Genomic DNA, 23347 nt, shown 5'->3' on the forward strand with positions numbered 1-23347 from the left:
GACATTTTTAATCCGTTTTTTCCAACACGCAATCGTCACACAGCTAAATATCGCGTGACCCACATTTGAGAACTAGAGGATTAAAGACACAAGCAAACACCAGACAGCATAAACCAATGACCCACTGAAGGCAAGAAGTAATTGTGCAGGAGCCTACACGAATGTCCCTTGCTCTCCCTCTCTCTTTCCCCGACAAAACTCACAGTCTAGTCTGGCGAGACGGCTGAACACGTGAGAAAGAATACACCTCTAACAATGATGTTTTATGTTGGCTGGATGAAGCTATCAACCTGTCGGCCATGGAGATGATAGAAAAAGTAGCAGATAAAGTTGTTAGTTCACGTGATGGGCGGTCGGACACATGCTGACAGAGGGCATTGGAGGTGTGGCAGAACAATAGATTTGTGGGAAACGTGAATGTTTGGATTTATAGCTGGATCGACCGATTTCACGGACCGAATATTGCTTTTTCGGTCGTAATTGTATAGCTTCTATTAAATGCTAACATTTAAAACATCGAGATAATTTGTTTACAATTTGAATACAGCGTTATCACAATATAAGCTTAAATGGAGGATTACAGGATTATCATCTGCTGGTAATGAATAATGTGTTTTTAGATGGTTACGCCGTGGCGCACTGTGATGGGAGGACTATGAGACGGGGTAGGGAAGTCTCGGCTAATGTTGGGTTATGGTGAGGACGGACGGAGGCGAGCGAGGGCGCCGGGTGAACAGAGGGAGAAAGAGGAGAAAGAATAACGGGAAAGTGGGAGCTATTTCAAAAGGAAACAGAGGAGGAAGTCGTCGACGAGAGGAAACGTTTTGAGTTTGTGGACGACAGGAGGATGTTTTTTTTGTTTAACACTTTCAGACAAGACACGGGTAATCAACGTAGATGGTATCAGAAATATAGCTATAACTCTTTTTAAGTTTTTTGTTATTGGGCGTCAACTTTGATAACTGGCTGCAGCCATGCAGAACCCTGTTGCTTCGAGTTTGTAGGGGGACTGTCCTCGAATAAACTGCGTAAACTATCATCCTTCGCTGTTCTGCGTAAAAGCTGTACAGGTCTTTAATGCCTTGAATAACATTTCTGTAGGCCTAAAGGTTTTGTCTAATGTTCAACTCGGAACGGTAGCATTCTATGGACATTATGTGGTGTGTTTGGAATGATGGGGGACATTTTATGGACAGATGGTCATGGCGTTCTGAAATTGTATCGTTTGTATTTCGAGTGTAGTTTTGTTACCGCTAATCTGTTGATGGCTATAGCCTACTGTCTCGTTTGCACAGCGTTTACTTGGCATTGGCAAGGGACAGGGTTTCTTAGAGAAAGGTTGGCTTAAACTACAATGAAAGACCATGTCACGCTCAAACAGACTTATCGCGTCCCTTAAATCCCGTACCAAAGGTTCCCAGGAATAACCAACGTCGTGTCTGGTCGATGTTGATAGACCTATTGCCTTTTCAAATTCAGGTGTTTTAAGATGAACAAAGTGTGGTGGTGGCACAGACGGCCATTCACGGTGGGGATATTATAGACTCAGAAGCAATATTCTCTTGTCCTAAGTTTTGAACAGGGCTAGGTCCCTTCATCCTACAGCCGGCCAGCTAGCTCTCCAGTAGTCTAAACTGTAATTATGTGGAGATTACTATTGGTTTATGCATGGGCTTTTCTTGAATGCAGTCTGGTCTTCAGGTTATTGCTGTTTTTATTGGGTTGATGTTTGGCTTGTAATTACAGTGATGTCCAGTCGTGGGCCAGTCCACTGGTATTACATGGAGGAGTCTTTAGGTTAATTGGGTTTTAAATGTCATATCAATGTCAGTTTATAGTAACCACAGAATCACATTGCTACAAGACAGTTTCAGCTGTCAGAATAGGCCTACATTTTAGTCAAAATCAGAGATTAAAGGTGACATTATATCTCTGCTGCTTTCAGTGACCACTATTTAATGCTTTAGGCCTAAATAATCTAATGATAATAATTGATCTTATTTCATGCATTTCAATCAAATATTTTCTGTTATGGTATTGTCTACCATTGTAACATCATGCATCATGAGTGTTAAATCCTCTAAACTGGCAGTAATCTGCAGTCTAAAATCAAAGAGGCTCTTTGGTTGATAAGAATGGGGTGGCTCAGTGCATTGGAAACATTTCATTTAATGAGGAAAGCTCTTCCTTTGTACTTACTTTGAGCAATTGAGCACAGAGTTTACCTTGACTCTTCTCTTTCCCCCTATTAGTGTCAACATCTGTCTCCTCTTCTGTTTCCTTCTCCAGATGGTAAACAAAACAGAAGATCCTGCTCCTATCACGCTGTAGTTTTCTCCTGGAACTGAAGAAAAGTGGAGATTGGAGCATTTTGGAAAAGTGTGCTTGACAACGTGTACATAACTCTGGAAAGTGCCGTGTGTATGCGGTGTGTGTGTGTGGTGAGGTGGGCTCTTTGTTTTTCTGGAATGTTCCACCGAATGCCAGACTCCCTGTAGAGAATCGGTCTCAGTCCAGGAGATCTGTTTGGTTCCCAGCTGGCTGGCTTGTCACACCTCATACATTCTAGTGCTGAGGGCTTTGAACAGACTCTGGGACGCCCACTTCCTCGCATTGGGTTCTGGTGGAAGAACACTAGAACCACAGACAGGCCCAGACCACAAATAGTCACAAATACAGACACACACACACACACAGAGAGACTGGACATACATAGCTATACCCAGGACCTCTACCATCCAACAGCCATGGCAAGTGTGTGTCCCTATGGACGTTTCACTCACGCTATCGTCCGAGGTATCCCAGAATCCTTTGGGAAGGCGGGCGATGGCGGCGGCGGGGACTCCACCTCCACGGACCTGGCGAAGGCCCAGCGGCAGTTCGGCGTGCTGACGGGTGCCCTGAGGCAGAAGGTGGGCCTCCAGCTGATCGAGATTCCCGCAGACGCCGAGCTGCCGGAGAGCTGGAAGATCGAGGACGTGGCGGTGATCCAGGGGGACACGGCGCTCATCACCCGTCCTTGGAAACAGCAGAGGCGTAGCGAGGTGAGTGGGTGTCCAGTGAGGGGAAGACCCACACAGGCCTTGGCAGGAGATGCTCACATTGTTCACAGAGGTTATGCTGTGCCTTCAACAGTCGTCTGTCTAGATCCTCAGAATTCAATATAGACCAGCCATTCCTAGTCCTCAGTTTACAAGAGTTTACAAGAATATCTTCTTTCCTTTACTGTCTGTCTTCCTTTTTAAAAATGTGACGGGCCAGGTACCACTTGCTCAGGCATTTCTCATACCATGTACATTTTTGTCTCAGTACTCAGAAAGTTTAGACCACTTTAGATGTGTCAAGATGTGATGGACAAGTCCGGTCCATGCAGATTTTTATTTTGCATATTACAAACAGCACACCAATGAATGCCAATGAGTGATGATTTGGTTCAAACATCACCACATGTTTATGTAGTGGAGATAATATCAGACCATGAGGAATCACTCAGTTATAGTATGAATAGTGGTATTTAGTTTTAGATTCTCTTCATTCCTTGTTTGCTTTCATTGTCTGTTTGTCTGTCGGCCTGTCTCTCTGTCCACCCATCTTTGGACTGCATAGCAGATGCTATGTGACTCAGTCTATGAGTTAATGCGAGTTTCAGTCCCAGTCTGCAGAGAGTTCGCAACAACTCTTCCTAACAAAGAGCCAAGTGAAAGGGAAGAGCATATCCCAAGGGGACATGAATGATGAATTCATTTTGGACATCGCTCTAGGTGTTAACCCAGAGGAGAATCATCACCAGAGGATAATGAGTCACACAGTTCAAATATGTTTAGTTCAGGATCATTTAGTTGATGCAGTCTTTCTTCCTCTCTTTCTTTCTTTTCTTTTCTTGGCTGCTTGTCTGTCTGTCTGTCCAAATGAGATGGGCTGAGCCTTGGATCCTCCATTTTCACTCCAACCTCTCTATGTTACCAAAAAGCAATTTTAACTCCTATGCCGGTACCGTCGGAATGTTGGAATGTTGGAAATGGAATGTTCTAAAGAATATCTGGGTTCATTGAATTCAACCAGAGCCGATATGGCTGTGAATTCAACATGGAATTTTAGAACCATGTTGTTGCAAAACAGAATCTTCTGTTCATTTTCAGAACTCCCCTGCTGACAGGACAAGTAGACAAGACAAGTGAAGGCAGCATCAAGCTCACCGAAGAGAGTTTACTTAGGAGTTTACTAGAGGGCTTCATGATCAGAACACTATTTCATTTCTACTTCTTATAGTTTTCTTTCTTTCTTTCTCTCTTTCCCGCTTGCTTGTTTGCTTTCTGCCTGTCTAAATGAGTTTCAGTTCCTGTCCTCAGAAAGTTTACAAGAACAACTAGCAAAAGTGTAAGGAAAGAGAAATCCCCGAAGAACATAACGGATTTACCTTGGATGGACTTTATTTAGAGATCATAAGAGCATGTGGAGTCACACTGTTAGAATGTGTTTTCTTTCTCTCTGTCTCTATCTTTCTTTATTTCCTTTTCTATCTGTATGTTCATTTGAAAGGGCCTAATGAAGACATGACAAATAAATTTTTTTGTAAAGTGACCACTTACTATCACTCCCCCACTTAACCCTCTTTTTCTTTGCATCTATCTGTCTGTCTGTCCTCCTCTATAGGTGGAGGCAGTGCGTAGAGTGCTGACGGAGCTTAACCTGTCTGTGGTGGAGATGGGGGTTGAGGAGGGAGCATCCGGAGGGGCCACTCTGGAGGGCAGCGATGTGCTCTTCACTGGACGAGAGTTCTTTGTGGGGATCTCCAAACACACTAACCACCGCGGTGCAGAGGTGCTGGCAGACACCTTCCGGGTGAGAGGCACATTATACTCTCCCTTGATGTTTGAAAACGGCAGGAAATCTAATATGGGATGAATGAATGAATGAATGAATGAATGCCTTTATAGTCATTGTATTTCAGTACAATGAAATTAGAGCCATTGTAGTGAGGTGCATCATCAACACATATACCACATATATACTGTATATATAACTCATCTCCAACACATTCATTGCAAACACACACACAGAACCGCACACACTGTGCCGATGCTGTCTCCAGTTAAGAGCTGCTCTTGACTCTCATGAGTCACATTACCTTTTTGTTTATAAAAACGTATTTGACATAACTGTATTTAGGCATACAGTACTATAGTACATTCTTGAAATCCAAGCCTCTATTAATCTCAAACCCACGATAATTTCGGTCATTATGTGATCAACAGTCAAGCTTTTTGAATCCTTGAGTCCATGAATGTTGTCAGAGAACACTTCATGACAACACTGCCTTTGATTTGCCCCCGCTTTGTCTTGATCTTGACTGTTGTGTTTGGCTTCATGAAATGTCTTCTTAGCGGGCTGTCCATCGAAGAAATGAACTATTGCATACTTTCCATATCTACTCTGCTTGTATCCACAACCCCAAACAAAAAGAGCTGCAGAGCTTCAGACACTCTCTACAACCATGTTGGGGTTGTTTGATGTCTCTGATAGTCAATGTCTGGTTCCCACAGGATCACACAATGAAGCACAGCTGGTTACACCATAAATGTTGATCAGACCTCTTAAGTGCATGCCTCCATGTCGATAGCATGGAGCTTCATGTGTCTGTGTGATTTGTGTCTGTTTTACATTAGGAAGGCTTTTCATTTGGTTATTCATTTGTTTGGGTTAACTTTTAGTCTTACATGTTCCGATCATGTATTTGACCAAACGCAGATGAAAGCGTTCTTCTCGTTGACAGCATTCAAATTGATGCAAACAAATGACACAGAACCCCATGCAGATTCTGTCCAGCAGCTGCCGTTTGATTTGAATATTCACAAATCTCTCCAGACGTGTCCTGCCAAAGGAAATATTTGTCCTTGCCCTTTCCTTTTCTTTGCTGCCATTGTAAATATCACTGATTCTCAAGAGCTGTTGTTTAGCAAACTATGCAAAGCAGTACAAAGGCCTACAGTTTCTGGTTACTGGCAGAAATTCCCTTTTTACTGAGGGATAGTCACACAGTCACACTGTAGAATATGTACTCACACCTACCCTATCAATGGTGTAAGCATACTGTTATCTATATTCTCTGTATCTGTGCAATCCTGTGCCCATAGAAAAATAGATATGTAAAGTAAAATGCATTGGATCACTGCACTTTCACAGTAGGTTAGATGCTAACGGTATCGTATTATATCGTATATATACATATATCATGCACGATTACATTAAAGGTGGATTTAATCTGATCTGATCTAGCAATGAAGTATAACATAATCACTGCAGACGGAATGATGCACTGTATGATAGATGCATTTAGTTTTAAGAGCCATTAAATAACGGAAGGATTTTGTGTTTACTCATTTTGATGATGCATATAGACCGATTACAGGCAGTATGCGTCTCCACCATGGCTAATATGGTGTTGCACTGTGAAATGTTGTTTCATTCAATCACATTTTACATGCATGTGCGAATTCTCTTTGCAATAAATGGGTACTTGGTGTGTCGAAAACTTATGATAAGGGGTATTATTACCATTTCTTACAACGTTGTGCTTTAAATAATTGTGTGTGTGTGTGTGTGTGTGTGTGTGTGTGTAGGACTTTGCAGTGTCCACTGTGCCTGTGTATGGAGGCTACCGGCTGAAAAACATCTGTTCCATGGGAGGCCCAGACACCATCATCATCAGTAACACCGAAGGGGCCAGGAAGACACTGCGGGTCAGTGTGTGTTTGGGTTTCTCATCACCATGAAGCTACACAGATACACACAGGGTGGAATGCTGGAAGGAGAGAGAGTGAAAGAAAGGAAGAGAAGAGAAGGTTAAGATAAAGAACTTTATGAGCCTAAGGTTTAGATATGTTATCAAATGCTTTTATCCCAAGTAATAACTAACAACTAACATTTAGAACAGTTTCAAAAACAGACGTTAACAACAAAAGAAAGAAAGAAAAAGAAAAGAAGGAAGAGGGAGGGCTCTGCCTCACATGAGAATGCTTGTCGTTCCCTGTGTGCCTAACCAAATTAAGACAACATACAAAGTGCACATCAGTCAGTTGACCTGCTAAAAGCCATTAAACGTTTGAAGGGCAGACCACTAAGAGCTGCAGGATTTCAGTCCAAGTGACCGAGCCAGCTTGCCTACATGATTAATGTCTGCATCTGTTTTGAAATTACTCTGACCAAATTATTGTAGTAGGTCATGGGTGATCACTGTGTGTGTGTGTGTGTGTGTGAGAGAGAGAGAGACATACACACACAGAGAGAGAGAGAGAGAGATGGGTGGCTTTCTAGAACATGTGCTTGAAAACAGCTGGAAGTGGGAAAGGGAGAGATGGATGTTGTTGTAGTGTTGTCCATAGAAACACCCAAACGTGTTGATGCTTTTGAAGGTCAGAAATTCTAATTCTGTACACTTACCTCATATTCAGCGAATTGCTCCACACAGTCCTCTAGCTGTCCTGTCAGGGCTTTCTATTTAGGGCACAGCTGTACAGAAGAGAGAAGTGTGATGTGATTGACTGTTGGGTGAAAATATGAAGAACACCTATTGCGAAAGACAGACATACAGTCAAGGCTACATGGGTTGATACTCTTACATGAAAAAAGAAAAAAAAAATCTATAAAAATAATTCACAGACATTAATGTATTTTATTCCATGTTTAATGGAAATGAGACTCTGCCTTTAACTCTTCTTATGAAACTCATTATTTTCAAAATAATACAAATGAAAATGGAACTGAAAAAAGGATGGTGCCCTTTTATTTACCTAATGGTGGGTTGCACAACCTTTAGAGGCTGTCACTGCCAACAAATTATTTCTGTAGCTTGCATCTTTTGCTGAGCACACTGTCTGAGATGGTCAGTGGGATTCATATGGTACTTCAGGCCATTCTCTGTTCCTCCTAAGTGTGTTTTTGAGTCATTATTTTGGGGTCATTTAACCAGGCTGAATACAAGACCAAATACGTAATGTAATACTAATACAGTTGTTTCCAAGAAAGATGTTTGCTGCACTTCAAAACAATTTGGTAAGATTTAAATTTCACTGCCGGTTACGCCCCTGGAAATGATAAACGGGTTGTTTGAGAATGGCCGTCCATGGGATCTTTTCCAGAAAGACCTACACAGCACTTAAAATGGACCCCAGACTGATCTGGCTCCGGTCCCAACCGACAGACCTGAGCCAGACCTGGGCCAAAATCATGCCGGAGCTGAGCTCACCATGCACCATCGGGGACCTTGACATTAGCGTAATGTGATTCGCAGGCCCCGTCTGCTGATGTTGCACTAACCTCGTTAACGAGGCGTGTGTGTGTGGGTGTGTGTGGCACATGTCTCTGATGTCCATGTTTGACAGCTTGTTGGTTTGTTTCTATATCTGTACTGTGACCCTAAGAATGAATGTGAATATCATTGCATATATTTTTTTACCTTAATTCATGATCTCTCTCTCTTTCTTTCTTTCTCTCTCTCTCTCTCTGTCTGTGTGTGTGTGTCCCAGATGATGGAGCAGCTAACGGATCATCACTATGAGGTGCTCACGGTCCCCGAGGATGCAGCGGCCAACTGCGTCTACATCCGTGGCCCGGCTAAAGTGGACTACTTGCTCCACCCTACGGCTGAGGAGTGTCCCAACAGCGTGACTGTGAGTGTGACCGATGTCTACTGAGATGTTTTTTTCCCCAATATTCAGAGAACATGGTGTCCATGCTTTTTATTTAAAAAAAAAAAAAAACGGTATTTACATTGAATATGGTTCTATCTAAGAGCAAGTAAAGCTTCTTTGGTTTCTGAAATTATTGATGTTTTCATAAATCTGTGCTGGTACAGTTGCTTACTTGCCGGGTGTTCCCATGCTGCCTTGGACGCGATTTGATTCACGCTGCTAAGGCAGCCTGGAATCAACCGCCCTTTGCCTCAGATAGGGGACCAATCACAGAACAGGGGGAAAGCAAGACGATGATAAGCTATGCACAGATGCATTTGATAGACATCCGTGGCTCCCAATAAACAGATCTGGGCGTTTGGTTAACGTTTGGTTCCCAGACCTCATTGAGAAGTGGTGGCGCTAGCCAGGCTATTTGCTTACATGACCGATGGCTTTTCTTTAAAAGCAAGTGAAAGAAAATATTCAAAGAGGAAGGAGAAGTACAAATGGAAATATAAGAATACTTACATCCTTGACTCGGCCTCAAAACATCAGTCACACCTACGTCTACATTTCAGATACAAAGGGAGAGTACAAAGATATGGAATTATTGAAAAACTCTTTTATTTATTTTGGTTGCACAAAATCCAAGTAAGTTGAGAGCAATTGGTTCTCAGTTGTTTCAGTTGTATTGAGCCTTTGTAAAAAGAAGTTTGAGATGGTAGCTTGGTGGTTAATACATTATCATCAGTCTTGCTCGAAAGTCCTATAATTTGATGTGGTTAAATACAGAAGCCATCAAATCCTTAAAAACAAAATTGATGGCATGGTAGCTGATTGTAACTGATTGCCTCAGCAATAGCAACACACAGGCAGTATAAGCCTAGCTTCTCCCCCCTTTCCTCTATTGGAGAGGATTAAAAAGAAAAGATTAATACTGAAGGTTCTTTCACAATGCACATCTTGTTTATCTTGTGTCCTCACCCATGGCCTGAGGGCCAACTGGAGATACATTGGGTTCTTTGCTCCCACTTACTTTTTAATGATGTTTAGAAATTAATCGGCACCCAGATAATTGTGGCTTGATGAATAATTGATTCATGAGCAGTAATTAATTTCAGGATATTTACGAGAGGGAGCTAGGATTTCAGTTTTTCCCCCCGCAATTTAGTCGCAGGGATTACAATATCCATCTTTGTTTACTCATCTCAACTACGACCCCAGCCCTGTCCTTTTCTCCCCCTCTTCTTTCTCCCTCGGATTAAATTCTCTGTAAAAATTCAAATAATATTTGCCATGACTGGATAATAGTTTTGTCAAAAGGAAAAAAAGGAGTGCAGGCAGTCAACAAATGCTTGAAATATACACACACACACACACACACACACACACACACACACACACACACACACACACGCAATATACAGAAGTATATATATATTTAAGCATTTGCCATAGAGATGTGTAATAAACAAACAAACAAATGCTCTTTCTTTGTCTCAGGCCTTCCAGAAGCTTCCAGACTACACCCTCCTCCCTACTGCCTGTAGTGAGGCCTCGAAGCTCGGCGGCTCACTTTCCTCCTTCTGCCTTCTAATCAACAGAAAGCATCAGGCGTACTAGCACTTTCTGTGGAGTCGCAGGCCCTCTTAATCCTCTCATGATACACACACTCGTGCTCGCTCACCCTCGTGCACACTCTCTCACACTCACACACACACACACACACACACACAGTAGCCTATGAATCGCATTCTACAACTATTTATCCTGAAAATATAAACACACTTAAAACTGCTTATGTGCCCAAAATTTGGGTTTATCCAATGAAACGTAATGTTATGCTGTCTTTCTCAAGATATTATACAGTAAAACAGCCCATAATACACACAGTAACCAAGTAACCAGTTGAGAAATATTCACCACTTAAATGTTTCGGATCGCTGGCCTCAGTCGTGTCCCTCTGTGGGAACGATTTCCTGCTGGTCCAGCACAGCTGCAGCTTGTGGCGTATCATACCTGTGAATGTGCTTAGTCCAAGGGCCTGGGGATGGAAAAAAACAACAACAACAATAACAACAACTCCAAACATCTGTGGACTTGCTTAGGTGTCAGTTTCCTGTGTAAACTGTACATGGAATGCTTTCCCCCACTTGAATTCACAAAAATACCCCATGCCCAGGGACTTATTCAATCGGAGATGGAAGTGACCCTGGTTTGTCCAACACATCACAGAGGTCATAACTTAGCAGTCTGATGCCACTTCCTGTGGTTTGGAAATGAACACCCTTTTTTGTTCACTTCTGTGGCTTTGTCTACGGTGTCCAATGTACTATCTCCTGCCCTTGAAGCACCTCTCTAGGGATTTATTTAGGCCACTGTGGAGACAACTGTATACAAGGGACCGAATCAATCTGTCAACCAATCCAAACTAGTTACTAGTCGATTCCTAAATTGCTCGTAAAGAAGTAAATGTTCAGTATGTTTTTTTGTGCACACACATAGAAATGGTTGCAAACTTTAACCACTTCAACTGTGTGATTTTGAAGGCATAATACATTGTTACTCTTAGTATTCCTATGCATTCTGTTTCAAGTTTGTTAATGGCATTTGTTGTACATTCCTGTGGCCCTAATAAATGCACTACAACTATGGAAATAAACCTCTCACCAGACTTAGAATTTGAAAGCCTTTGAATTTCTAAAACATTTGTTTGCATTGAAATTATGTATTAGAATTTTCTTACCTCTGAATTCAACTCATTCAATTTGTATCGCTGTTTTTTCAAGTAACTGAATTTCAATTTGTTTAAAATGCATTAAAAAGTATGTAGGAGAGAATGGACGGGTTTCTTTTCCTTGACCTACTTGACCCAGTAGACTTGTAACCATGTGAAAATGAGACCATAAAAACAAATGCATTCAACACAACAGATGCTCTACAAAATGGAAGTGCTTTTCTTGCTCATTTTGCCTCCATCAGGGATCAATTCTGCCATCTGAAAAAGTAATTAACAGCCTTTGTTGACCAGATTTTAATATACAATTGGATTGTCAGGTCCTTTCTGTCAACATTTTATTATTACCTCCGCCTAGGAGGTTATGTTTTCATCAGGGTTTGTTTGTTTGTCTGTCTGTCTGTCTGTATGACTGTTTGTTCGGAAGAAAAGTCAAAAAGTTATGGATGGATTTCAACAAAATTTTCAGGGAAGGTCTGAAATGACCCAGGAAGAAACGATGGGAGTGATCAGTACTACATCTGGATCCAGGAAGCGGTTATGTTTTCACTTGGCGGAGGTCTGAGCTCAGAGTGCTTTTCTAGTTTTAAATTGTACAACTAATTGGTCTACATTTCTAATGTTCTGAATTTCCATACTGGAAGTATCCAATGACATGGATACCTATCGATTATGGATATAAAAGGCGACATAGGTCAGGGTAGGAGACTGAACCTGAAGTTTAACTCTGACAGGCTCCTTTTCTGCATGAAAACACACCAAATAAGCTTTGAGGACCGTATTTTTCATTGATCAAGCACCACAAAGCTTGCACCGGTATACCCTATAGCCCAAAATTGCAAACAAAGGATTAGCTAAAGGCATTCCAAATATCATTTTTTAACCAGAAAACAAAACGTGTCAGTAGCAGCTTGGTCATGGTCCCTGTTAAGACCGAAACATTTTTATAGCTATTCTCCACTGTGGGTATGGTATGTTGGTGGTTGACATTTTCGCTCCATCCCAAAATGGACCACTTGATCATGGATGCTGATTATGGATCACTCTTCGCCAAAACAAGCACAACTCAGCTTAACCTTTATAAAGGCACACCTGGACAACACATTTTGGTTTCGCTGGATTTTTTTTTTTTTTTTTTTTTTTTTGACCCAGAGAAAAGAAGTATTAAACCCTATATCAGGAAACTACAGCCATCTGCTGGACAAAACTGGAACTTCCCAATGGATCACACTTGAGGGGCAGGGACAACTTTCCCCCATTACAGTGACCTATTACAGCAGCTTTGAGTTTTGTCCTTTTTGCTCTTTCAAAAATGTGTCCATTTCAGCAGTGGAAGCTAAATAGCAGGAGCCCTCACAGAAGTCATGGACTTAAACACCATGTAAGCGGTCACAACACGGAGTCATGCCACATGCAGAAGTTTTCAGACGATACTGCAATTGTGGGATGTATCAGGGATGGGCAGGAGGAGGAATACAGGAGCCTGGTGGAGGACTTTGAGCAATGGTGCAGGCTCAACCACCGACAACTCAACACGACCAAGATCAAGGAGATGGTGGTAGATTTCAGGAGGTCTAAGCCTCAATGTCTGCAGCAAGCTCCTCTGGATGTTTTACCAGTCTGTTGTTGCCAGCGTCCTCTTCTATGCTGTGGCATGCTGGGGAGGAAGCACTAAGAAGAGGGATGCTGGGCGACTGGACAGGCTGGTAAGGAAGGCTGGCTCTGTTGTGGGAGCTGATCTGGAGAGCATCACTTCAGTATCAGACAAAAGGACCCTGAACAACCTACACAGCATTCTGGACAATGACTGTCATCCACTCTACAGCACTATCATACAGCATAAGAGGTTGATCAGCTGGAGACTACGCTCCATGACATGCACAACGGACAGACTGAGGAAGTCATTTGTACCCAGGCCAGGGCCATACAACTGTACAATGCTTCACTGAAGGGAAAAGGAGAGTTGGACTTTTATGCATAGTACACTGCTCAAAAAAATAAAAGGAACGCTTTGAAAACACATATACATTATTATGCTGGATATCTATGCTGATATGGACTGGTATATGTGTTACGAAATGAAAGAAGGGTGTTGGATGGACCAAAACATAATGTCTGAGAGGTGTTCTATTGCATTTAAGTCATGGAAGTGTGGGGGACAGTCATTGGTATCAATTCCTTTATCCTCCAGGAGCTGCCTGTACAATCTCGCCACATGTGGCCATCATTGTGCACCAGGAGAAACGCAAGGCCCACTGCACCATGAACAGGGTCAGAAAGTTTCATCCCGATACCTAAGAGCAGCGAGGGTGCCGTTGTCTTGCCCACAGAGGTCTGTGCATCCCTCCAAGGGTATGCCTCCCCAGACCATCACTAAGCCATCACCAAACCAGTCATGCTGAATGACGTTGCAGGCAGCATCATGTTCTCCACGACATCTCCAGACCCTTTCATGTCTGTCACATGTGCTCAGGGTGATCCTGCTCTCATCTGTGAAAGCACAGGGCTCTAGTGGCAGACCTGCCAATTTTGCATTCTATGGCAAATGTCAATTGAGCTCCACAGTGCTGGGCAGTGAGCACAGGTCCCTCTAGAGGCCATCGGGCTCTCAGGCCACCTTCATGAAGTCTGTTTCTGACAGTGTGGCCGGAGACATTCACATCAGGGTCATTCCACGCCAAATCAACCAGAGCCCACGCACTTGCGTCTCAAAAAAATCTGAAAAAAATACCATGTGTGCCTATGTTACCCAGGAGACACTCTGTAAAATGTTTTTGTGCTAAGATCAATACTTTTCAAGTAACAGCCAGTTTTACAGGGGGAGGGGGGTGTCAAATTTGTTCTACCTCTTTTTTTTGTCAAAGTTCACAAGCTCATTGCTCAAGAACTAGAATCTGTAGGAGGCTCAAATTTTGCAGGCTGGTGCATAAATAGGAATAGTATGCAGTAAAATCACCACGAGTAGTCTGGATGATCCTGCATGGTCATAGCAGTCCCTCAAAGTTGATCAAAATTTTATTGGAGTTCTTGGCTGGGCTCTGTTTAGGCTTACAGAAGACATATTTTTACTCAACATAGGCTCTTGATTTTTTTTCTCTTATTGAGATCAGTAGAAACACTCTCCGAAAAAGCAATGAAGAGAAAAGAAAATCCATCAGGGACTGAACAGTAGACCTCACAAGTTTGAAAAATAATTTTGGATCTCATATTCAGAGCACCCTAACACCTTGTGGGAATATACAAAGATTTTTTTTATATTTTTTTCGTTAATCTGCATCACCTCTTCTTTTTAAAAACACCAATTTGACTTGTCTTATGCGAATCTTTCTTTTTCATTTTCCACCCTAAACATGGACAAAATGCACCATTGAGATCAATATGTTTTGTCCCCACCCGGCAATTTCAGTGATTCAGTGATTTTAGTGGCACCTAGTGGTTACTCTATACAAAACAAATCTCTCAATAGATCTCTATGGTGCATTTTGCCCTTGTTCAGGGTGGGAAATGAAAAAGAAAGATTTGCATAAGACAAGTCAAATTGGTGTTTTTAAAAAGAAGAGGCAATGCAGATTATAGAAAAATATATAAAAAAAATCTTTGTATATTCCCACAAGGTGTTAGGGTGCTCTGAATATGAGATCCAAATTTATTTTTCAAACTTGTGAGGTCTGCTGTTCAGTCCCTGATGGATTTTCTTTTCTCTTCATTGCTTTTTCGGAGAGTGTTTCTACTTATCTCAGTAAGAAAAAAACCCCAAGAGTCTATGTTTAGTAAAAAGGTGTCTTCTGAAGGCCTAAACAGAACCCAGCCAAAAACTCCAATAACATTTTGATCAACTTTGAGGGACTGCTATGACCATGCAGGATCATCCAGACTACTCGTGGTGATTTTATTGCATACTATTCCTATTTATGCACCAGCCTGCAAAATTTGAGCCTCCTACACATTCTAGTTCTTGAGCAATGAGCTTGTGAACTTTGACAAAAAAAAGAGGCAGAACAAATTTGACACCCCCCTCCCCCTGTAAAGCTGGCTGTTACTTGAAAAGTATTGATCTTAGCACAAAAACATTTTACAGAGTGTCTCCTGGGTAACATAGGCACACATGGTATTTTTTTCAGATTTTTTTGAGACGCAAGTGCGTGGGCTCTGGTTGATTTGGCGTGGAATGACCCATCAGTGACCTGCAGGAGGTCATTCTGTAGGGCTATAGTGGGGCTCCTACTGTCCCTCATTGCACAAAAGAGCAGATACTGGTCCTCCTACTGGGTTAAGGACCTTCTGCCATCCTGCCCTGCTCTCCTAGAGCAACTGCCTGTCTCCTGGAATCTTCCATGCTCTTGAGACTATGCTGGGAGACACAGCAATCTGTCTGGCCATGGAACACATTGGTGTGCCATTCTGGAGGAGTTGGACTACCTGTGCAACCTCTGTAGGCTCCAGATATTGGCTTATGCTACCAGTAGTAACACTGACCCTATCCAAATGCAAAACTAGTGAAACATCAGTCAAGAAGGATAAAGATGAAAAAATTACCAGTTGCCACCACCTGAAAAATCATTCCTGTTTTGGGGGCGGTCTCACATATGGCCCTCTAGTACACCTGTAGTAAATTTTGTTGACATCAAAGCAGGTCAACCTGATTCCCAACCACCTCTGTTGCATAACTGGCCAGATCAATATCCCAAAAGTGCGACTGACTTGATGCTATACTCCTATGAACAAGTGTTGCCTTTATTTTTTTGAGCAGTGTATAGCTGCACCTCCACACTCTTCTACACTTACATGTCTACCTTTTTGTCCATATATTTGACCAATGACTTATGTCTGCACCCATATATAACTATCCTTGCACTGCTGCTATAACTCTTATATTACCATGTTATGTTTATTTTAATTGTCCATATATTTATACTAGTACTGTTATAATGCTTACTTTTTTGTACTGCACATATTTATTGTTGGTCACTAGAATTTAATCTTGCACTGTACTTTACTGCTCCTTTAGTCATGTTGATTTGTTGATTTGCTTTGTATTTTCATGTTTACATTGTAATGTATGTTGTGTGTGGTGTCTTAAGCTGTTGGGACCTTGAATTTCCCCTTGGGGATCAATAAAGTACCTATCTATCTAGTGTAGTCCTGGTTGAGTACCAGCAAGTCAGAGATCACAGAAAATGTGTTCAGATATGTAAAAAAAATGATGTAAAAAGTATGTAATTTCATCTTATGATGGGTAGGTTATTTTTTCCTTATTTCTTTTTCCAACTACTGTGATCGATGTGTGGAGGATTTTAACGCTTTCCCCTTGAAGCTTTGTCATGTGTAAAAGTCAATCCTGATATGCAAACTCAAAACTACCATTTACTAAGTAAATATTTGAAGCTTTTGTTTTTCAGGAACAGCAAAGAAACAATGTGTTTATCAATTTTATTTCCCCCTTTTGTAAAAAGTGACTGACATGTTTAACGGTTAGACTTGGCCACTCTCTCCAGCTCATCCTTCTTCTTGATGGCGTAGGAATTGGAGGAACCCTGAAACAAGAAAAACACAATTGAGACTAATTGTAAATATGCATCAGAAGGCACAAGATCCGTGTAGTTTAGCCCATTTCACAAGATGCTGCAGAAAGTACTAAGCAGACAGTAGCAGAAAGTCACTCTTCTACAGCAGTCTACAGGAAGATGCTTTACCCTGCCAAGGTATCAGTTCAATGGAGCTGGAAATCCAGATTGTGAAATGGGCTAATTGGGGAAACAGGGGGAAATGTTTCTAAGCTGGTGATTGGCTGCGCAACAATTAAGCAGCAGCCAATGAATATGCAAAGAGTATTACTCTGCGAGGACTCTAGCACATCCAGACAATGGTGGAATGTAAGGACGTGACTCTAGTCTCGCTTGAAAAGAAGTGTAGAAACAAGAAATCTGGTAAATAGGTGAACAGTTTTGCAAGTCAAAATTAAGACTATTAAGACCCTTTTAATTCCACATATAAGTTGTCAACTTCATAGTTGAAATTGTCTTAACTACTTGCCCTTAACATCCATAACATCTCATTCAGGACGTCGAGCAACTGCTCAATCACAATTATCGGTTTATTGCATCAACTGCTTATGCTACTGGTCAACAGACAAGACATCAGTTTCTCTTTCTGAATAAAGATAAACAGGGCAATTCTGAATGAATGTCATTTTTCTTTGAAGTTAAGCTGGATAACAGTTGATCTGAATAGGTACACATCCCATCATAGTGAAGCAACAAGGGTTCCATCATTAGCTTTTCCTATACCTACATCAAGGGACACCTTTTGGTTGTATGACCAGATATGGACCACTCACAGGGCTTAGCCCACACAACGGTAATGTTACCTAGTCAGAAAAGTCAACCGAAATTGACACTGCATTAGAGAGCTATGGCTCCAGTATACAATTAGCCACAAACACACAGCTTATGCTTTGCTACCACATTGAGTGACTAATGGCCTCACTTTGAGACCGACTTAAGCGACAACTTAAACTTACCATCAACAACTCAAATGTCACTGCAATTATCAGAATGGTCATGTCAGACATACCTCTGATTCCCTGTTAATTACCAACTCCATGCTTGCCACTAACACTACACACACTCAACTGGTCAACTATGAGTCCATGTCTTGTACACTCGGCACAGATTCTGGGATTCTACCAAGATATCAATAACCTTACATCTTGCCGTGGGATGAAATAGACCTTAATATGCCTACAAAACAACCCAAAGCTGCCACCTTTACCTATATAAAGAGATGTGGATCTCATATGGGCAAAGATGGTACCTGGATATCCTCTCTTAGTAACTCCAGAGGTCTATTGCAGGGGTTTTTCTGTGTCTAATATTAGATTTCTGACACTGTGGAACCCTATGCTTGACTTACCTTAGCGGCATTGATAAGCTCATCAGCCAGGCACTCAGCGATGGTCTTGATGTTTCTGAAGGCAGCCTCTCGGGCACCAGTGCAGAGCAGCCAGATAGCCTGTGGGAGAGTAACAAAGTATTCACTTTCTAAGAACCAGAACATCAACCAACTCAAAAGTAATATTGATAATACACAAGGTCAAGAAAAGAGTCTGTATCTAAGCTGGTGATTGGCTACGCAACAATAAGCAGCAGCCAATGAATATGCAAAGAGTATTGCTCTGCGAGGACTCTAGCACATCAAGACAATGGAGGAATGTAAGGACGTGACTCTAGTCTCGCTTAAACAGAAGAGTGTAGGAACAAGACATCTGGACACCAACTACCAGACAGTGTCCAGCACCATTACACTAGCTACAAGGCAGGCAAGGAATATTTCTGTGCCTGACCTTACCCTAGAAGTTTAAGCTGCTATATATATATTATCCATTCCAGCACAACACTTGAGAACTTTAAGCTCTGTAGCTAGCAAAGTGGATACTGGTCAAATTTGGCAAAACAGGGGCCAACTAGCCCTAGTATTGCCTTGTAGTTAAGTAGTCACAGTGACACTTCAGGTTCTGTCTGGGTTTACCTGGTTGACCCTACGCAGAGGTGACACGTCTACGGCCTGTCTCCTGACGGTACCAGCACGACCGATACGAGTGGAGTCCTCACGAGGTCCACTGTTGATGATTGCGTTGACCAGAACCTGAAGAGGGTTCTGTACAACAGAAAGAACAAGTTGTATTTAAGACTAGGTAATGGTGACCCTTTTACTGGTTGTCCGCTGTAAACAAACACTTTAGTGATAAAAATGCAACACTTGCTCTAAAACTTTTTATAAGTTTGCAGAGGTTTAGGTTCAAAGATGCAAACACTGTAGAGTCACTTCAACAGCACAGTCTACAAGATGCTTTATCCTACCAAAATATCAATAACTTTAGTTCAATGAAAGTGGAAACCCAGAAATTGGGAAAGGGATTAACTGGGGGAGGGGGGGTTGGTGTTTCTAAGCTGGTGATTGGCTACGCAACAGTTAAGCAGCAGCCAATGAATATGCAAAGAGTATTACTCTGCGAGGACTCTAGCACATCCAGACAATGGTGGAATGTAAGGACGTGACTCTAGTCTCGCTTGAACAGAAGTGTAGAAACAAGACATCTGGTAAATAAGAGTGTTCAGGGTACCCCCAGGGTTGTGTCAAATTTAAGTGTTCCAACGCCGCCTTCACACTTGCACCGTAGATACGGCTGCGAAATGACCGGAAGTCATTCATTTCCTATGAAGATTCGCAGACCATGGGTCCGAACAGTGCGGTACGAAAAAAAAAACGGGTCCGTTGGTCAAAAAATTGAACTCGTACGACAGCAACGGACGGTTCCTATCCGACGGAAGTTACCGTTGCTATGGCACTGATAAACAAATTGAATATCTATCTTTTATAATATCATATTACATGCTTTTAAACGATAAATTTTATAACAAAAGTCATCGAAAAGGAACGTGTATGATCCTTAGTGGTGCACAAGCCCATCTTGTGAAAAATAAAATGAACGGTTGGTGTAAAATAAATAATTATTTCCAAACTAAGTTTTTTGTCATGTCACTGTCTTACATGGTTTCTTAACATTAGGGCAGTTAGACAATTGGTTTAAAAATAAAATAGCACCACTGTATATTTTACTCCCAAACTCGAAAAGATTCCGACACTTCCAATGGTCGAGTCCGACGGGAGAGTACTGCGTATTACGAAGCGCAAGTGTGAAGGCGGCGCAAGACTTTGCAATGCCACTTACATTAAGTTCAATGGTGTTACAAGAGGTGGAAGTAGTCATATGAACATACAAATACTACACATGCATACGAGTGTAAATGATTGGTTCTGTTGCTGTTCACATCTGAATTGGCCAAACGTGTCCAACTTGTTTGACCGACGATCATGGTCATCTTATAGATAGAACTCTATGGTTGATCACTAAGACAGGATTCGTACCTCGCCGGTCAGGAGATGGATGATCTCGAAGGCGTGCTTCACAATGCGTACGGTCATCAGCTTCTTGCCGTTGTTGCGACCGTGCATCATCATGGAGTTGGTCAGACGCTCCACGATGGGACACTGGGCCTTGCGGAAACGCTTGGCAGCATAGCGCCCTCCGGAGTGGGGGAGGTACTTGGCATACTTCTCCTTTACGGCAATGTAATCCTGCAAGGCACACCAAGAGAACAGGTAAGTTTGGGTTGTCTAACTGCAACTGCAGTACTACTAACCTACACAATACATTTTAGGTTGGTGGATACAACTTGAACAACTATTAATGATGTTTCTGAGCGGGTGATTGACTGGGCAAATGAAAAGCAGCAGCCAATGAATTAGCAAAGAAAATTTCTCTGCGAGGACTATAGCACACCAGGACAATAAGCGTGTCAGGATGTGACTCTAGTCTCGCTCGGACATTGGAAAACAGGTTCTGGATGTATAATACTAATACATTTTACCTGCAGAGAGATGTCATTAATCTGAACATCATCTGTGCTCCATTTCCCGAAGAGCTTGATCTCCGGGGTTTCAGCAACAGCGGGGGCAGTCTCCCAGTCTGTCATCCTATACAATGTGAGAAAGTGTAAAGTGAATTCACAGTAATGACCATCAGTAAATTTGTTTCTATATTCTACTCTTTATCGGAAGCTCATTGAATGCAGATCGTCAGTGAAGCCGAGATTAAAAAACGTTTAGTCACAATCCCCTACCGCAAAATCGTAACATTACTTGACGCTAACATTAGCTCAGGCCAACATTCACTTCAGGCCATTATTCAACTGTCTAGCGTGGTAGTAAGCTTGGATTTCAGTATTTCGGTGGTCGAAAATACTACATATTATTATAACAAATATTTATAAAAATGGAACGCATGTTGGAATGGCAAAACTGCGCGAGCACTGCCGCCCTACGAGCTAATGTTTCGTGGCTTCTCAAAACTGGCAAAGTTGTCAGTCAATTCCGTCTCAGTAAGTATTTCTACTTCCCAAGCGACTACAACTTAAGACAACGGTTACACTTCACCTTTTTCATTATTAGTTACTGTTAAATTGGTATAATGACTACACGAGCAGCCGCATGACAATAACGCTAGCCATATAGCTAGCCCGCTAGTAAGAGACGTCCATGTAGCACGGCAGTCACACATGGAGAGCAAGTGATTTCGGAGTGGCTTTGAGAAACGTTTTAACATGTAAAATTAAGTAAATCCACATTTGTTGATCATAAACAGGTGTACAAGCATTCTAACAATAAGACATCCTCAACAAAAAGCCTATTCTAGTGCACAACAAGAGCGATTTTCGATCTTTTTCGTACTCACTTGTGTACACGATTCCACTCCGCACACCCTTACGACGGAAAAGGGCCTCATGGCGGCGATTCGCCGATGACATAGGAAGCGCTCCAACCACTTCCTGTAGAGCTACACATCAGCGTCTGGGTCTTGTAGTCCAAAAGCACTGTGAATGTAGGCCTACTTGGGAGATGTGCGTTTTTAATATATATATATATATATATATATATATATATATATATATACAATATATGTATAAATACTTTATGTCAAATAAACTGAAATAAAATTCGATCAAATGCATGTTTCAACCCTAGGAAACGCACATCTTGTAGGTTAATTTTGGTAAAGTCATTTAGAGGCAGGCTAAATATTCACTTGGGCCCTTCAGACAGACAGACAGAGAGAGAGAGAGTGGGGGTGGGGAGTGTTGGTTATTGTGAGTCTGAAACTGCAGTCTGCATTTGTTTAGTTTATGTAATATATATATATATATATATATATATATATATATATATATATATATATATATATATATATATATATATATACATATATATATATATATATATATATATATATATATATATATACAGTGCCTATAGAAAGTCATCATACCCTTTTGAAATAGTTACTTTTTTTGTCTTACAGCCTGAAATCAAAACTCATTTTAAAAAAAAAATCTTTTCCAGTTTTATTTACAAATGTAGCTGTACAACATCAAAATAATGAAAAAAAAGTCAACAGTTCTGAAAATTAATAAAAAATTAAAAACTAGAATAACAGGGTTGGAAAAGTCATCATACCCCTGACTTAATACTTTGTAAAGCTTCCTTTTGCTTTCATTACAGCCATCAATCTGTTTGGATATGTCTCTATTATAGCTTTGCACACCTAGATAGGGAATATTTGCCCAATTTTCCATGCAGAAATGTTCAAATTCAGTCAAATTCTGTAGGGAATGGCGATGGACTGCTCTCTTCAAGTCAATCCACAGATTTTCTATAGGATTTAAGTCAGGGCTCTGACTTTGCCACTCAAGGATATTCACCATCCTATCCTTAAGCCACTGCTTTGTTCTTTTGGCAGTATGTTTAGGATCATTGTCGTGTTGGAAGGCGAATGACCTCCCCATCCTCAGCTGTCTAGGAGAGGGACACTGGTTTTCCTCAAGAATTTGGGTGTGCTTGGCAGCATCCATTTTCCCTTCTATCCTGACCAATTGCCCAGTCCCTGCTGAAGAGAAACATCCCCAAAACATTATGTTGCCCCCACCATGCTTCACAGTAGGTATGGTGTGTTTTGGGTGTGTTTGGGTGTGTATACTGTGTTTGGTTAGCGCCTGGAGCTCAGTCCAAAAACTTCAATCTTAGTCTCCAAAAAGTTCGATCTTAGTCTCATCTGACCATAAAAGCTTTTTCCACATGGTAGCAGAATATTCCAGATGTGTTTTTGCACTGAACTCCAAGTGCAATGTTTGGCGAAAACCAACACAGTACATCACCCAAAACACATCATACCCAGTGTGAAGCATGGTGGGGGCAACATTATGTTGTGGGGATGTTTCTCTTCAGCAGGGACTGGGCAATTGGTCAGGATAGAAGGGAAAATGGATGCTGCCAAGTACACCCACATTCTTAAGGAAAACCTGCGTCCCTCTCCTAGACTACT

General features: G+C 41.6%; 2 protein-coding genes and 4 non-coding genes across 10 annotated transcripts; 1 reads left to right on the top strand and 5 right to left on the bottom strand.

Moving 5' to 3' along the window:
* The first annotated feature begins 124 nt into the window (after positions 1-124).
* Positions 125-11602, top strand: ddah2 (DDAH family member 2, ADMA-independent). Of its 5 annotated transcripts, none has more exons than XM_062529750.1 (6): positions 125-231; positions 2290-3044; positions 4654-4842; positions 6621-6740; positions 8526-8669; positions 10176-11602. In XM_062529750.1, exons 2-6 carry the CDS (start codon positions 2748-2750, stop codon positions 10293-10295), a joined length of 870 nt encoding a protein of 289 aa, XP_062385734.1. In that variant the 5' UTR covers positions 125-231; positions 2290-2747; the 3' UTR covers positions 10296-11602. The 5 variants fall into 5 exon arrangements, with proteins under 5 accessions (XP_062385734.1, XP_062385735.1, XP_062385733.1 ...); XM_062529751.1 differs by lacking the exon at positions 125-231 and adding an exon at positions 317-383; XM_062529749.1 differs by lacking the exon at positions 125-231 and adding an exon at positions 392-598.
* A 5223-nt stretch (positions 11603-16825) lies between these two features.
* rps5 (ribosomal protein S5) lies at positions 16826-21798 on the bottom strand. The gene is made up of 6 exons (XM_062529602.1): positions 21704-21798; positions 20841-20946; positions 20338-20547; positions 18937-19065; positions 18322-18420; positions 16826-16943 (listed from the first exon to the last, which is right to left on the bottom strand). The coding sequence occupies exons 2-6, from the start codon at positions 20943-20945 to the stop codon at positions 16875-16877; spliced, it is 612 nt and encodes a 203-aa protein (XP_062385586.1). The 5' UTR covers position 20946; positions 21704-21798; the 3' UTR covers positions 16826-16874.
* Positions 17174-17307, bottom strand: LOC134073266 (small nucleolar RNA SNORA3/SNORA45 family). The gene has a single exon (XR_009937262.1). It is a non-coding gene; the product is annotated as a small nucleolar RNA SNORA3/SNORA45 family (small nucleolar RNA).
* On the bottom strand, positions 18513-18645 carry LOC134073267 (small nucleolar RNA SNORA3/SNORA45 family). The gene has a single exon (XR_009937263.1). It is a non-coding gene; the product is annotated as a small nucleolar RNA SNORA3/SNORA45 family (small nucleolar RNA).
* LOC134073268 (small nucleolar RNA SNORA3/SNORA45 family) lies at positions 19346-19479 on the bottom strand. The gene has a single exon (XR_009937264.1). It is a non-coding gene; the product is annotated as a small nucleolar RNA SNORA3/SNORA45 family (small nucleolar RNA).
* On the bottom strand, positions 20661-20792 carry LOC134073265 (small nucleolar RNA SNORA3/SNORA45 family). The gene has a single exon (XR_009937261.1). It is a non-coding gene; the product is annotated as a small nucleolar RNA SNORA3/SNORA45 family (small nucleolar RNA).
* Positions 21799-23347: the final 1549 nt, after the last annotated feature.

This window comes from Sardina pilchardus, chromosome 24, assembly GCF_963854185.1.
Source record: "Sardina pilchardus chromosome 24, fSarPil1.1, whole genome shotgun sequence".
In the NCBI taxonomy this organism is placed as follows: domain Eukaryota; kingdom Metazoa; phylum Chordata; class Actinopteri; order Clupeiformes; family Clupeidae; genus Sardina; species Sardina pilchardus.